The 16437-nt window shown below is 45.2% G+C and overlaps 1 protein-coding gene across 1 annotated transcript in view; it reads left to right on the top strand.

Annotated features, from left to right (window-relative positions):
* Positions 1–16437, top strand: part of DNER (delta/notch like EGF repeat containing) — a 252432-nt gene that overhangs the window by 131364 nt on the left and 104631 nt on the right. The window contains exon 5 of the mRNA XM_037029229.1: positions 2625–2770. Within this exon, the coding sequence (XP_036885124.1) occupies positions 2625–2770 (146 nt within the window). The remainder of the gene's footprint in view (positions 1–2624; positions 2771–16437) is intronic.

The raw sequence follows: 16437 nt of genomic DNA, 5'->3' as shown, positions 1-16437 counted from the left end.
CTTCGAAGTACCACCTTGAGACCTCACACAGTTCTTTCAATTGCCGTCAGCTGCCCTGCTGTATTTTCCTGAATCTTATTGACGGTCTGAAATTTCTTCCCTTTCAAAGGTGTGATTTTAGTTTTGGGAAAAGCCAGAAGTTGCAGAGCACCAAATCTGGGTGTAGGGGGGTTGAGTCATGGGGTGATTTGATGTTTCACTAAAAAACTCTGCACAAGATACGATGCATGAGCAGGTGCCTTGTTGTGAAGAAGCTGCCAATCACCAGTTGCCCATGGCTGCAGCCTTCTGAATCATCCAAATAGTTTTTGCAGAGGAATGTTGAAGGTTAATGCAAAATTTGGTGCAAATTTGTTGCTCTACTCAGTCATTTAGAATGAGTACATGCAATGTACATGCAATGGCCACACAATACACATGCTCACTCAGTGGTGTCTACCACTCCCACTGACTAGTACAGTGAAGTCATCAATGTTCACATATGTGAATTCCAGTCCACTCCTCTTGGCTGCGAGGTTACACCAACCTCATGCACCGTTCTTATGATATTAACAATGGCTGGACTTTTTCTTCTATATGCGTGAGCTCAGAGGAGCTGGAACATTGAGGAAAAGCACACAATTAAGGTGGACCTGAGCTAGGAGGTGGAAGAAAGTGGAGTATCCCAGACAGAGGGACATCATGGACACATTGTAGACTTGGGGTGAGCAGGACGCATGGAGGTGGTTGGGAGGAGGTGTGTGCTGTCCACGCAGTGTGGGGCCCTGGTGGAGGAAGTGGAGAGCTCTGCGGAGGAGGTGCTTTCACCCAAACCGTCCTAGTCCTTCTGTCCTAAAGCCAGCATACCACCAGGTTTTCAATAGGAAATCTTCAGAAGAAAGCAGCTAGTCTCTGGATGTACAATGGCACTCGGAGTCAGCCCTGCACTGCCTGTCTTTATGGAGACACTCCTAGGTGCTGGTCTCCTCATTCTGAACTGGAAGCTGAGGCGTCTTCACTCCACTCTGACTTGCATGAATTTCCAGTCATAACCTTGATGTTTGTGAGTGGAAGTAACTCTTTTGCTCTGTTTTGAACCTATGTCCTGCCTGTGAAAATGACCTCTTGCGTTCTTGTAAGACTTGGCACTTTGCAGATTCCTGGTCTCTGATGTCCCTCAGTTGTCGATGATGTCTCATTGCCTGAGACAGTCTCACTGCGTGCCCACGTCCGACTATAATCATAAAAGGCACCTTGTTCTGATCTGGAAAGGGTCACCGTTTTGAGAGTGGATTCTTTGGTCACCCTAATTTGGGGTTGTTGTCCTCACTTAAGACGTGGGAACACTGGGGCTCAGAGAGGCGTGGCGGTCTAGAATCCTTCCCCCACCTTGCCTTGAGTGCTTTTTATAGAACCACAGGAGTTCACTCCTGGATGTTAGAGGTGTTCATTATAACTTGTTTATTATGAAATTAAAAATTATACGTAATTAAATAATATTCTTATTAGAAAAAGAGACACTCTCAGTGAAATAATGATATCACTGATACAGAATACTTACAGTATTTATATCTTTATTCCAGTTGGAGGCTGTATTTATTTCGTATTTATTACTACTTGCTATCTATAAATAGCCACACTAGACAGAGATCATTGAATGATAAATACGACACATTGATGGTACTGCAGTCAAATTCAACTATGGCTGGTGCTGTAATAGAGTGTGGTTAAAACCATGTAACTTCAATTGAGGTTGTGTAGCCAGATTGGTGATCAAGGAAGATACTCAGTGATAAGCCCAGTGTAGGATATGGACCTGCGTTGCACACCCCTGTGAAGGCACTGAGCACTGCTCGAGCAGGCTGGCGTGGGGGTCAGCCTTCGGGGATACTTAGTGCTGTGGCTACCCCAAGGAGCCAGGAGGAAGAAGAGTTGGGAGATGCAGGTAGCTGGGTTCCTGGGAGAAGTTGGGTTTAAATCAGAGAAGCTGAACTCCAACATGTTAGAGCAGGGATGGACTCGCGAGCCAAAAGGGCGCCCAGAGGACGGGGGCAGGAACAGCGCAAAGGGATGGAAGGTGATCACTGAACTGATGGCCGCTCCTTTTTGTTGACCTTGGGTGTTTCTCACGGTGCCTGGGAAGGGTGGCCTGCCTGGAAGGTCTGCAGTCGGAATGAAGCCTTATTCTTTTCCCTAACCCAATGCATATTGTTTTGTTTGCCAGACTTGAATGTTGCCTCAATTAAATAGGTAATCTTGTAAAAAGAATGTTGGTAAAACCTCACATTTGCTCTTGTCCCATTTCCTTTCAGGTTTTGTGAACGATTCTGTCACTAAATCCATTGTNCAGACTCGCGAGCCAAAAGGGCGCCCAGAGGACAGGGGCAGGAACAGCACAAAGGGATGGAAGGTGATCACTGAACTGATGGCCGCTCCTTTTTGTTGACCTTGGGTGTTTCTCACGGTGCCTGGGAAGGGTGGCCTGCCTGGAAGGTCTGAAGCCAGAATAAAGCCTTATTCTTTTCCCTAACCCAATGCATATTGTTTTGTTTGCCGGACTTGAATGCTGCCTCAATTAAATAGGTAATCTTGTAAAAAGAATGTTGGTAAAACCTCGCATTTGCTCTTGTCCCATTTCCTTTCAGGTTTTGTGAACGATTCTGTCACTAAATCCATTGTGGCTTTGCGCTTGACTCTGGTGGTAAAGACCAGCACCTGTGTTCCAGGGGAGAGCCGTGCAGATGGCTTGGAATGTTCTGGAAAAGGAAAATGTACCACGAAGCCATCAGAGGTAAGGGGAAACTGGGTAGTTTTACGAATATATATATATATTAAAAAGCTTCCCCCCAACATTTCGGATTTCAGTTGTATATTAGAGGGCAGGATACAGATATGTAAATCTCCATGTGACTTTTAAAGTCATTATACTAAGTTTGTGCAGTGCTAGGCCTTCTTGCTTTGGCATGAAGTAGAGATTTTGTGAGACGTCATCATCACATCTGGTAGAGCATGAAGAGAAATGGGAGGAAAGAAAGGTAGGCACAGAGTCATTTACTTCCCAGTGATTACATAATTCCTTCCTTAGACTGTTCATCCCCCTTGTGCTAACAGTTACAGAGGTAAAAATAAGTTCCCACCAGTAGATGAGTGGATAAAAAAGCCATGGTACATTTACACAGTGGAATACTACTTGGCCATATAAAAGAAGAAAGCTTTACCTTTTGTGATAGCATGGATGGACCAGGAAATTATACTAAGTGAAATAAGCCAGTCAGAGAAAGACAAGTGCCATATGATCTCACTTATATGTGGATTCTAGTCAACAAAATAATTTAGCAAACAAAATAGAAACAGAAAAGACTGACAGCTGTTGGAAGGGGGTGTTGAGGGGCTGGGTGAACAAAGGTGAGGGAGTAAGTAAAATATGTGTATGACACAGAGATGCAGACAACAGTATGGTGATAGGGCAGAGGGAGTGGGGACTCGGGGGAGGTGGAAGTGGGCAAAGGGAGGACGATGGGGATGGAGACTTGACTTCGGGTGGTGGGTGCTCCATGCAGCGTGCAGACGATGTTTTGTTGAGTTGTACACTTGACACCTGTGTGGTTTTGTACACTTGAAAACTGTGTGGGGTGACCGATGTCACCCCCATGAATCCAATAAAATATAAAAAAATAAGAGAAGGGATGGAGAAGAGGCAGGGATGAGAAGGTTGACGTTGTTTTTTACCTTTGTGGACCAGCATCATCAGCCTTGTGGAAGACCCGAATCTTGTTCATTTTCTTTAGTAGCTCAGCTCTCAGGGTCAGGGGCCAGGGGCAGGGTCTGAGGACAGTTCCTCCTCCTCATTTTCTGCTAGTGACACGCCCAGGAGTCAGACGAGCACGGGACTGCAGCAGCCACTGAGGAAACTGCCATCAGTCTAGGGCTCCCTTAGTCACGGGCAGATGGACCGAGCCCAGGCTCCACCTGAACGTGCCCGGAGAGGGAGACCCTACACCTTACAAGGGGCTAGTTCCACCAGGACACATCCACTCCTCCTACCACTTGCTGTTTCTGTGTCTGGCATCCTGGCCTCCATTTCCCTCTCCCCAGTTCTACACATATTTCCATTGGAATTCATGTTAAGTGAAAGAGGTTTTCATGGTAGGAAAAGAGTGTGATTTGTTTCAGACCAGTTTAAGGGTAGCACTTTGGTGACCCCTCCTTTGTGGCCATGTCAGCACCTTCAATAATAGTGGTGTGAACTTGGACATGTGAAAGGAAAGAAGTCATTGACAAAAGGCATTGCTCATGTCATCTTGGAAAACCCATGATTTTAATGTATTTTAGATCTAATATTTCAGTGGCTTAAGTGTACCATTTTTGTATAAAATATCAGAATGTTGTCAGAACCCAAGAAAGCAAAGGAAATCATAATTTCTCCTAAATCTTAGAAAAGGAACTCAAACATAAACCAAAGCTAAAGACAAAATTCCCAGGGGAGGGGAGCATGCCTGGAGTAAAGCCGGGAGGTGAAGCCCGAGGCTTCCTTCACTCAGTCGAGCCTGCCCTGTGGGTCTGTCTCCCTCCGTCTCAGCCCACTTGGACTCAATGTGTCTCTCTTTCTTGAGTGGAAGCTTCATTTATCAATTTATTTTATGGGGGAAAAGGAAGGACTCTAGTGCTTTTCTGGGGCAGTCTAGGCTAGGGTACGATCCCTCGAGAAAAGATGAGGAAACAGTAGAAGAGTGTTGGACCTTCCTGGTGAGGCTGCAAAGAGGAGACACCTGGGCCCTCCCCAAATTCACTCGTACTCTTCCCAGTGTACGGTTCTGGGGCCTGCTTAGCCCTCAAAACAATCACATCGGGGAAAGAAAAGTGTCTTCAGCAAGGGCCAAAGGGCTGTCCTCAGAGGTTTGGGCCGGCAGAGGGGTTAAGATTCCTTATGAGCCTTTTCTTCTGATGGATGAGACTTCTGGGGAAGCTTTCTGTCCATTGTCGCTGTGTCATCCTGAACACCCTGTTGCCGGCATGCAGCCGGCTCGTGGGACTCATCTGCATGAATGCTCTAGGTAAGAGGCCCTGCCCGCTGGTTTAGAACGGACTCATCATCGCAAAAGCAGAGTGAGTAGTTAGCACCTGGCAGGTCACTTGGAAAACCTTGCCAAAGTGCTTTGTGCTCCACAGAAAAATGACTCAACAGCGTTAGCGAGGAATCCACGCTAATTTTAACTGATCGTTGCAAAGAAAACACGTCTTCATTATGGGCACCAGCTCTTTGGGAAAGCTCTGCATGCCTTGGCCCAAGATGACACCTGCTTGTTCCACCACCACTACCACCAGCTTCTAGAGTGTGGAGCCTCTGCTGTTGCTGATTTGGTCAAAGCCCGCATGTACCCTTGGGGAGTTTAAAGAAATTATGGCCAGTCCTCTTATCCGAGTCATTTTAATTACCCCTGGTGACTGTAAGCGAATGATTAGCTTGACATTACAAGGTCCACGCATAGACTCACTACAGTGTTACCTTGGAGAGAATTGTCTGGAAGCCATTTCTACAGTTCACAAAAAGGGGGTGGGAGTTAACCCCCCACTGGCAGGTGTGGGGAGGGAAGGCGGTTCATCTTTCTTGTGTCTGCTTGGGTTCCCGTGGCTTCTTGTGACTGTGTTATGATTTAGGAGTCATTTGCTAACGAGACAGTTACCATCACATGTGTTTCTTTTTACTCTTTCCTAAAATTAGAACTTATACCATCTAACCTGTCACTCAATGCAAGAACCCACCGTATAATACAAAACCGAAAGAATTATGTGGTGGTTTAATTTTTATTGTTTCCGATCATTTTTATAACTTTTTGTTAGATAGTCCATCCAAACAGAAGCAATTCTGTTATTACCACGCTGCTCACATTTGATAATGGGACTCATTTCTTTTCTGTCAACTGTACTTTGGCTAGAGGGTACTTTACAGTTCTGAGTTGATGGGTGGGTTGTCACAAAGTGTCAGCTTGCTGTTCTCAGATATCTCACTGTCCTGGGAAGGTGTTTTCAAATGTTTTCTGCAGCTCTGTAAGGAGCCCTATTTTTGAAAACTGCTTTTGTTATAAGGGATGACTCTGAAGTCTTCTTTTTCTTCTAGAAAATTGGACTCTTGGCCATTACTTCTCTTTGAGCATTGGTCACCAAGGTTGTCTGCTGCCTATTTGATGATTCCTTAAGTGTGTTAAAGGTGTGCTAGGGAGCCACACAGCCCTCTTTGCAGGTGAGGGCCTTAAGTCTTCCTTAGATCCAGTCAGGTCCCATGGACCATCCCTCTCAAGGGCAAGAGAGGTGTATTCGTGTTCTTCAGAGAAACAGAACCAATAGGAGAAATTTATACGATTTTTTTAAAGGAATTGGCTTATTGTGGATCCACTCATTATGGAGTGGAGTGAGTTCAATATTTGACTGGGGAGAGGCTGGCAGGCTGGAGACTCAGGAAGGAGTTGTATAGTTCAAGGGCAAAGACAGTCTGCTGGTGAAGCAGGGGGTGCTGATGTTGCAGATGACGTGCAGACACCGTTGGAGGAATTCCCTCTTGCTCGGGGGAGATCGGCCTTTGGTTCTGTTTGGCCTTCATCGGATGGGATGAAGCCTGCCCTCATTCTGTAGGACAATCTGCTTTACTTAAAGTCCACTGATTTAAATGTAAATCTCATCAAAAAACACCCACACAGAAACATCCAGACTTCTGTTTGACCAAATAGCTAGGCACCATGGTCCAGCCCAGTTGACATACAAAATTAACCATCACGAGATTTTCTTGGCAATTCATTGCTGCCCCCTTTCTGCTCAATTGCATGTCTTGCCCACAGAATTCAAGTTGTAGTTTTTAGATTTAGTTTGCCAAAGACTCTCTGGAGGCCCTTGACAGAAAGTCATATCTCAGGTCCCTCTCTTAGGTTATGATACCTTTTGTTAGGCAGCCTGGTGATTCTGATGGAGAAGTAGATTGTGGACCATAATTCTAGAAATGGGAGTCTCGGGAGCATTGCTTATCATCTTCCCATTCTCGCTGATTCCCTGAAGCAAATAAGCAACATTTTTTATTCAAGGATCTCACTGCTAATAAATTCAAGGTCATATGAAACTAATAAAAATATAAATGTTGGTAAGTGGTATAATGGTTTAGTACATATTAATGGTTCAATACATATCCCCAAACTCTTTTCCTTTTTGGCCCTGGTTTATATTAATAGATAAATGGGGTCAGGGCTCCATTACTGGAAGGCTCCTTAGAAATCTCTCTAGCTCGTGCCTTAGGAATCTATCATCCATAGGCTATTTGGATCAGATACCAGAGCTGACTACTCAGACTGTGTTTTGAGGGAGCCTTGAGCTGGCATCACGGCTGGGAACCATTCCCAGTTCCTTCTAGAGACTGCTCCTTAATTCTGTCTCTAGGGGTGGGCCTGCACATGAGCAAAGCACTGGCATGTCGGGCTCCTGAAGATTCCTGAACCTCCATTACCCCTCTCCAGCCCTTGGAAGTCAAAGGCTCAAGTTCTAGAAAGTCCTAGTCTTCCTATGGCTGAGATGTTCTGGTTGCGTTTGGTGTGTTGGAAGTAAATCATTGACCCAAAGTTGTCTTTGGTCCATCGCTTGTTAACACCCGCTGTCCTCGATCTCCAGCCAGGGTGGTCTGGGCAGGCCCTGCTGCTGACCTTTTTTCCTGTTCCAAAAGCATGTGCCTCTTTGTTCAGGCTTGCAGTAAATGCCCATTTCCTGAAAACCCTAGCTTCGGGTTTCTGAGTTTCCAATGAGGTTTCTTTGTTCCCAAACTCAGTCCTGCAGGAGAGAGACAAGCACGCCATAAGCTGGGCAGAGGAGCACCCTTCTAGCTTCCAACCTCAGCTCCTCCCACAACCCCTGTAGCTCCCTGGCTCCTCCCTCAGGTCTCCCTGGTTTGGCTCCCACTGTGCCCTCCATCTGGAATTCTTGCTTGCTGCATGACCCCACCCTTCCCCTCTGGACCCTAGCCCCTGCCCTCCCACCTTCCTGACTCTGCTTCAGGCTCAGCTTGAAAATCTTGCATCCACTAGCTGTCCTAATCCACAGTGCAGACTCTCTCCTCTCAAACCCTGTGTGTTTTATTTTTCTTACGAGACACATGACTATTGATGTATGCTTGAATTCTTTATGCCCATGATTATGTGCACCCACTGCACCACAGAGGTATTGCCTGTCCTGTGCTTACCGAATGAGCAAAATAAATCAAAGAACAAAAATATGATGGAAACCAGTTCTTTGAGTGTTGAGTTAGGTATGCGATTTAAGTTATATGGTAAATACGGGAAGACCACGGTGAATTATATAAAGTAATGAGTCAGAAAAGAGTTTCTGATCTGAGGAAGTCTCACAGACAGTGTGACCCAGAATGTGTGAGAACCGCTGAGGACCACGTCAAACAAAATAGGTCAGAATATTTGGCATCCACGGAAACTTTGATGTTATCCTCCCATTGGTCCGAAACCTCTGTGCACTCTGCTTTAGGTCAGGCAGTAGGAGCCACATGCCGGAGGGCAGGAATGCACGTCTCCTCTGTTCACTCTTCACTGCTGTCAGAGCTAACTTTTTGACTATCATTAGTATGAACATAAAGGCTCTCCTGAGACTTTGAGAAGGGACTGTGACCTGGTAACTTTGTGAGAAAGAAATAGCGGGGGAGGATAGCAGAGGACACCCATCCAAGAAATTGAGGAAAGGCCTTCCCTGTATCCCAGCATCACAGACGCTCGGGATGCCGACGTTCAGTGTGGTGGGGCGAGGTCCGTGTGGTTCTGCCCACCCCAAGGAGGCTTTCTCCTTTAAGTAAGTAACGAGACACAGCAAGAGATGGGCACAGTGGAATTGTGATTGGGAAGATAGTGAGGAACCGTGGTCAGGGGCACGCAGACCAAAGAGACTCATTTATTCTATGAAATTGTTCTAAGGGTAGTGGGGGGAACCTTTCTCTTGACTAAATAAAGAGCCCATGGATAGTGCTCATTATGAACTTTGAGAACAGATAACAGAGAACAGATAGCCTTGGATGCAATGCAAAGGTGTTTATTAGCAAATACATGTGTCTCAAAACAAAGGTGTCTGAGACACACGTATTTGCCAGTAAAAGAAGGGTGCTCTCTCCCACAGATTTCACATGTAGAAACTGCATTGTGGACCTTGGAGAGAAAAATTACTCTATGAGTAATACAAAATAGAACAGTAATAGTCGGAAACGTAACCCCAGAAATCATGAAAGTAAGCGCAGCCCAGCCATCACCTCTTCAGCACACAAGAAACAAGCCTGCCTAGTTCATTGATTTGTCTGAATTATACTTCTTGGTGCTAGTACACTTCAAAAACCACCGTTGTTGCCTTTATGTTATAGAGCAGAGTGGTCATATCATTGTCTGCACAACACGATGACAACATATATGTCATTTATTATAAATTACTTAAAGAAATAATTGTAAAATCATATCCTGAAGGATAGGTGTTTTGTCATCTTTCTACTCAGCACCAGCATTTTTCAGAAGGTTGACGTGTACCTCCCGGTGCTGACACACAGCTGTGGCATTGGTGTCACCTGGCAGCCCTCCAAATATGTTAGGGTCAGGATTAGGGGGTGATTTTGGAGACCTCGATACCTATTTTATTTTTGACACCAGGAAGGTCTCAAACTAAACTGTAAGAGAGATTTAAACTATTTGCTCAAAGCCCAGGAGCTAATCTATGGTAGGGACAGGACAAGAATGAAGGGAGATTTCTGGACTTTTGTTCTGTGGCTCCTCCTGCTGGGTGACACCTGCCCTAGTCCCTCCCACCCCACAGTGGCCCTGGGAGGACGTTCAGCATCACAGCCAGCTCTATTGCTTGTTTAGGGTCTCCACATCGAGCCTCACTGTTCACTGCAAGGGAGACCAGGCACATCTTCCCCCGCAGTGTGCGCACGAATCTCTTGAAAAGGCAGATCCCAGCCCAGAGGGTCGGGGGTGGGGCCTGAGACGAGACGCTGGTAACACTGAGGAATGCCACAGATATCAGACAGAGACACGGGAGGCCACCTTCTCAACACCTTTCTGAGAAGCTTGGGAGATTCAGCAGCCTCTGCTCCATGGCTTTCTTCAACATGAATCGTACCAGGAGATGAGGCTCTCTGGGGCTCTCTTATTCTAAAGTTTGAGAAAGTCCTGGAATAGGTGAAATGAGTAACACAGAGAAAGAGAAAATCCGTGTCAGTGGCAGGCAGACTTCTCTGTGTAGTTCAGGAACTGCTGTTTTTGGATTAGCTTCCCCCAGTTTTGTTGAGGTATAGCTGACATATAGCAGTGCATGAGTTTGAGGCGCACACAGTGATTTAGTGTATGTGTAGATCGTGCGTGATCACCACAAGAAGTTTAGTTACCATCCATCTCCCCAGCTAGTTACACATTTTTTTTCTTGTGATGAGAACTTTTAAGACCCGCCATCTCAGCATCTTTTAAATACACAGTACGGTATTGTCACCATGCTGTATGTACATTACAGCCCAGGACTCACACGTTTCTGGTTATCACACAAACGAGTTCCAGAAACTGGTGTTTGTGTCCCCTGATTTTGCGCTCTGTTCATTGCAACTCTCAGACTTTACAAAGAGAGATGCTCACTTTTCACGTCTGTAACAGAGACAGGTCACTCTCATTCCGACGTTTCAGTTGCTGTATTTCGCTGTATCTATGGTGCACCCATGTTTTGGCCCATACTTTCAGGAAAAAAAATCTTTCATTTTAATTTTTTAATTCAGTTACTTATTTATTTATATGTAGGTACTTTTTTGTATTATAAAAGCATTTCTGCATTTATTTTTTAACATATTATGGTACAAGAAATTTTATGTGATAAATAATTACAAAACACAAAAACTGATCCAAGGCATTTCAGGCATTGCCCGTGTATAATGTGCATCCTTATTTTTCTGTCAAAAATTTGGGCGTGAAAGTACACATTATACATAGTAATAATATTTAGGGCACAGAAATAAGGCTCTGACTAGACGTTGATGCCGAGAGAAGAAGATCCTCATTGGAACTTGGCCAGCCTGCTTTCCTTGTCTTTCCTCTCCACAAAATACTCATTTATCCTGTTTCCAGTACCTAAGTCCCTGAGCTTAGAGTGCTGGCTGAGAATGACTGCTGATGGCTTTGCCTATGGAGGGCGCCCGCTAGGGGGTCCAGAAAGCACCCACTGTGCTTTGCTCTCACACCAAAGAGTTGATTATACTCGTCCTCCTGGACATTCATTTATTTCTGCACAGTTTTATTCCCTCCTCCAGTGTCCTGTGAGCACCTCTGGGTGTCAGGCACAGGGCTTCACCCCAATAAGACATGGGTGAGGAAAACCACTCCCTGCTCTCCTGGTGGTGTAAGTCTAAACACTGGCACCAGACATGACCGGGAATCACTGAACTTGATCCTGCCCCGATGTCTAAATCTCCTCTGAAACATTATCAACCTCCATAGCCTTCCACAGCCTCTAACCAAATATCTCATCAGCACCTACTGGGGGCAGGTTGGTATTTGTTACAGGTTTTTAGGGCAGGGGAAAGACCTTTGAGTGCTCCCCACTGTGGTCTTTTCTTCTAGACAGCTGTTTCAAATACCGCTTTGAAGTACAAAAAAAGAAGTACAAATGGACTCATTTGTTTCCCTGAAGTGTAAGAGATTGGAGCTTTAGTGTGATTATGGTATTTGCCTATTCCTTCTGTGACATCCTCTGAGCTTTTAAGACTCATTCTGGCTCCGTGGCTTATCTTCCTGAGTTGTGGAGTGTTTCATACCTTGGAATGGCCTGTTATGTGTTAGGGGTGGTTCAGCAAAGCTCTCCCCAAACTGGGCAGAAACACCAGTGGCCTCTGGGCACGTGTTCCTACAGTGTCTGTACCACAGACAGGGTTGGGGGGTTTCTTCATGGCGTGGATGAGATCTACCCTCCTGTTCAGATCAGCCACCTAATGGGCCTCTGTGGTGTCTAGAGCGGAGTCCCCTTTGCTGCTGCTGACCTGCAGACTCACTCCAAGATTCGCCCACTGGATACAGGGTGTGTAGCGTTATTGACAAAACTGCTCGGCCTCACTGAGCCCAGTGGTTTCTGACTTTTTGGTCTCAGAACTCCTTTGCATTTAAAAAAATTATTGCGGTGCCCCCAAAAGCCCTAGTTCATTGAGCTCCATCTATTGATATTTATGACATTAGATTAAAACTAAAGAATTAAAAATGTTTATCATTTATTTTAATTAAAGAAGCCATCAACATGTTCACAAAAATGACATCTTGTCAGTGGAAAGTAACTATATTTTCCAAAGCCAAAATGGTTTCCTGAGAAGTGAGGCATTGTGTTCCTTTTTATGAATCTCTTTAATCGCTGGCTTCAAAGAAGACAGCTGGATTTTTACATTTGCTTTTATACTTGAGCTATTGTGAAGTGTTGTTTTGGATTAAGTATAGGAAGAAAATCTAGCCTCGTGCAGATATTCAGATGGAAAAAGAAGTTTTAATAGCCTTCTCAGATAATTGAGTATCTTGAAAATACTCCAAAACTTGACAAGCAGCAGCTCCCTAAAGGTTCATTGAATGTGGAATCCGAAACCATAGCAACGGTCTCTGGTACCCTGTTTCATTGACATCTATTGGTCTGTTCTGCATTTTGGGTCTTTTACCAATGGACGGCGTTCATCATATCGCACATTGATTGTTTGGGAAGTAACGGAGTTATACAGAGCTCCCAAATGTCGACACATTGCATTATATAATAACAAAAGCAACCATGCCATGATTAATATCACCACCAATCTCATCAAGAAAGTCTATAAGTCTTGGGGGTCCATCAAGCTCATAATGAGTGATGAAAGTCTCCCAGGAGCCCCAACTTTCTTCTTTAAGTCTTTTAACATCCAAAGTTTATCTCTGACAACAAACCCTGCTAGTTGTTTTCCTTGAAGTGAGAGGCTCACTTGGTTCATTTGAGAGAAAATATCTGCCACACTGCCAAGCGTGAGCAACCATCGTTTGCCTGTTAGTCGCCCTTCCAAGGGGCAGAGCTGTGCCATGGAAAAGGGGCGAGTGAGGCGTGACTCAAAGACATGCACGCACGCGTGTCTCCTGAGACTACCTGGGACTTTGGGGAGCAGGATGCTTATGCAGCCCTCCCATTTTGTTACCCAGAATGTTAAAAATATGTGCAAGGGTGATTTCCTGAGTTTTTAAAAATTTTTTACTGCTTCATTAAGGACGTGCTACATGAAACTGGCATTTTTTCCCGCAACCTTTTTGTTCATCAAGCTCTTTCGATAGTAAAGAGGAGCGAGGCCGTGGGGGGATTGCTTTTCCCCGGGAGGGCAGGCGGGAGAGTTCAGCCGGGATCTAGCCGTTGGGGGGGTGCCATGGGCGGTGGGCAGGAAGCTGGGTCATGAGGACAAGCGAGGGCCTGGGTAACCATCACACCTTGCGCTTTCGGCAAGTTTGGCACCAAACGGGGGGAGAGAGTAGTGGTCACCCTGGGTGGGTCATAAGGAGAGGTTCTGCTTCCAGATCAGAGGGTGCACATCGAAGTAAACAGAGGAAAGAGGCTGATGTGACAGGTGACGGAGGGGTATAGTGGGTGAATGTCCTGGGGAAGGTGGGCTCAAGAGCAGGTGTGGGACAGGAGGTGTAGACAGGAGGTGCGCAGGGCTTCCAAAAAGGGACACAACTTGCTTCTTTGAGGCGAGTGATGTCAGGCACCAGGCTTGACAGAGCCTTTCAAACAATCTTTAAAAATGAGGTGAAATTCATATCATACAAAATTAACCATTTTAAGGTGAACAGTTCAGGGGTGCACCCACCACCTCTCTAGTTCCAGGACATTCTCTTCACCCCAAAAGAAACACTGTATCCATTCAGCTGTCACATGCTATGCCCTCCCCCAGCCCCCAGCAAACGCCAGTCTGCATTCTCTCTCTATGGATTAACTAGACTAGTCTTCTATTTCTTGTAAATGGTATTGTATAATATGTGATGATATGTATCTGGCTTCTTTCCCTTAGCGTAATGTTTACAAGGTTCCTCCATGTTGTAGCAGGTGTCAGTGCTTCATGCTTCTCTATGGCTGAATAATATTCCACTGTGCGGATAGACCATGATTTGTTTATCCATTTATGGTGGATGGGCATTGGAATTGTTTCCGGATCTCGGCTATTGTGACTAGTGCTGCCATGAATGTGTGCTCAGGTACCTGCTTTTAATCTTTTGGGGTGGACACCTAAGGGGCGGAGTTGCTGGATCACATGGCAATTCTGTGTTTAACTCTTTGGGAAAGGGTCCGTTGTCCTCCACAGTTCCTGGAGAATCACCTTACATTCCTGCCAGCCATGTGTGGGGATTCAAGTTTCCCCACATACGCACCAACACTTGCTGTTTTCCTTTTCTTTTGATTCTTGCCGTCCTAATGTGTGCAGCGGCATCTCATGTGGTCTTGGGTTGCATTTTCCTTATGACTAAGAGTGTTGATCAGACAGATTTTTTGTTTCGTTCTCTAAAAACCCATATTATGTGCTTTACGTCTTTGGAAAAACATTTTTGAATTTTCCCCTCAAAACTGAAGTCGTATCACCTTTGTGCACAATCTTGGTTGCAGGGGAAGAAATAATTGCAGACCTTGTGGGGATTCAGGATGGTTCTGGCTCTGAGTGGAAGCAGGTGATTCCGTTCACCTGAGCCACCTTGAATACCGGGTGAGGTCAGCACTGGAATACCTGTTCAATCTCAGGTTACCTTTTGCTGGACATTTGTTTAGAAGCTTGATTTATTCCTGGGCAATGTGAGATACGGCAGCTTCAGAGCAGATATTATCCTAGCATTGCCCGGACTGAAATCTGTTCAGGAGCCCACCACCTCCACGGGGAAGGGGCAGGACAGGCATCTCCCCAACGCCTGTCAGACTGTCACGAGTCACTGGAAGGGTTTCTTCCCGCAGATTGCCTCCTCCTCGTGTTCCAAGAATAATTCCAAGAAACGTGGCCCCGACCTCCATGTGTGTTACTCATCAGCAAGAAGGACCCCATTCTGTACTCAACTTCCTTTGACATAACGGGTGTTTTTGAGGTTCAGATTGGCATTTAATTGAGCGAACATTAATCCTTCCCTAGTTCATACTGGAGGAGAATTTGTAGTTTAATGATAGTTCTGCAGTTGAACAGGATATTTCCAAGTCAATAAGGGATAGAGAGTCTGGCTCCAGAAGGGAATGAGAAAGCTCTCCCTGGAACATAGCAGCTGCTCAGTGGTGTACAAAAGCAGCAAGGTTACCACGGGTCCCCTCAGACCATCGCTGTGAGCGTAATCGACCCTCCCTAGTGACTGTACTTGGTTTCTGGGCAGAAAATTCGAGCTGTGTCGCAGCCTCAGAGAGAGGTGACTATGTGAGGTGTGCAGTGGCATGTCATTTAACACTTGAGCCTGGAAGTAAGGACACAGAGGGGGCTGCTGAGAGTCTCTCAGGGGTCAGCAGAGGCCCCAGAAAATGTGGAATGTCCCAGAGCTGCCCAGATTTCAAAGGTCATTGATTATGTAGGACATCAGTTTTACACATCTGTTTTAGCACAGCGACATTATTGTGGCAGGAAACTAGGGGAAGACAAAGCCCATGAATAGAAGAAATACTGGTAGCAGCATATATAATAGCATTTATATGTTCCATAAGTAATTGTGCACTTGTATTAGCATCTATATCTATAGAAAACCTTGGAAAATTTGCTTTTGCTCTCCTCAATTCTGTCTCAGCATTATAATTAAATAGGTGCTTTCCTAAGTTCACTAATATGTTTTTTGTGTTTCTTTTCTACTAACTTTTTTCATTTCTTACATGCGTTCATTACACTTCAACTTTATCCTTTTCCTTGTAACTCTCTGGTTTTGATCTGACTTAATATACATTTAAGTGCTGTTAAGCAAATTATAATAGGTAATCACCATCAAATAGTGTCAGTGACAGAGAGTTGAGCAAAGTTATATTAATCAAGCAAGTTAAACATTGATGCAAGAGGCATTAATGGTCAGTGGGCATTAAAATAGTAAAAGAACGAGTCATAGATCGGGAAATCAGCAAGTTGTATATTTGGAAATCAGCAGTGGAAGTAATGTTGAAGCAGTCTGCTCAGGAAGTTTGCTAGGCTCTGGAAGGGAAAGAGAGCCTTCAGCGAGGTGAGTGGCAAATACCGTGGTTAGTCTGCACTTTGATCAGATTAACGGTGGGCTGCCCCACAGTCCAAGGTCAGAGACTGTGGGAAGTGGTACTGGAACTGGGGCACCTTTCTTCACAAGCTTGAATTACGTTCATTGATTTTTTTCAATCAAAGCTTGCTTCTCTATTTTTAGGTTTTTCCTACACATGGAAGATTTTGGGGATAAACAGATATTATGTCGTGATATCTAAAACCAGAAGCTG

Source organism: Sturnira hondurensis, unplaced genomic scaffold (genome assembly GCF_014824575.4).
Source record: "Sturnira hondurensis isolate 20B ecotype Veracruz unplaced genomic scaffold, ASM1482457v3 Scaffold0020237, whole genome shotgun sequence".
NCBI classification, from domain to species: Eukaryota; Metazoa; Chordata; class Mammalia; order Chiroptera; family Phyllostomidae; genus Sturnira; species Sturnira hondurensis.
The sequence above is the reverse complement of the archived record's forward strand: the minus strand, read 5'-3'. Positions and strand labels throughout refer to the sequence as shown.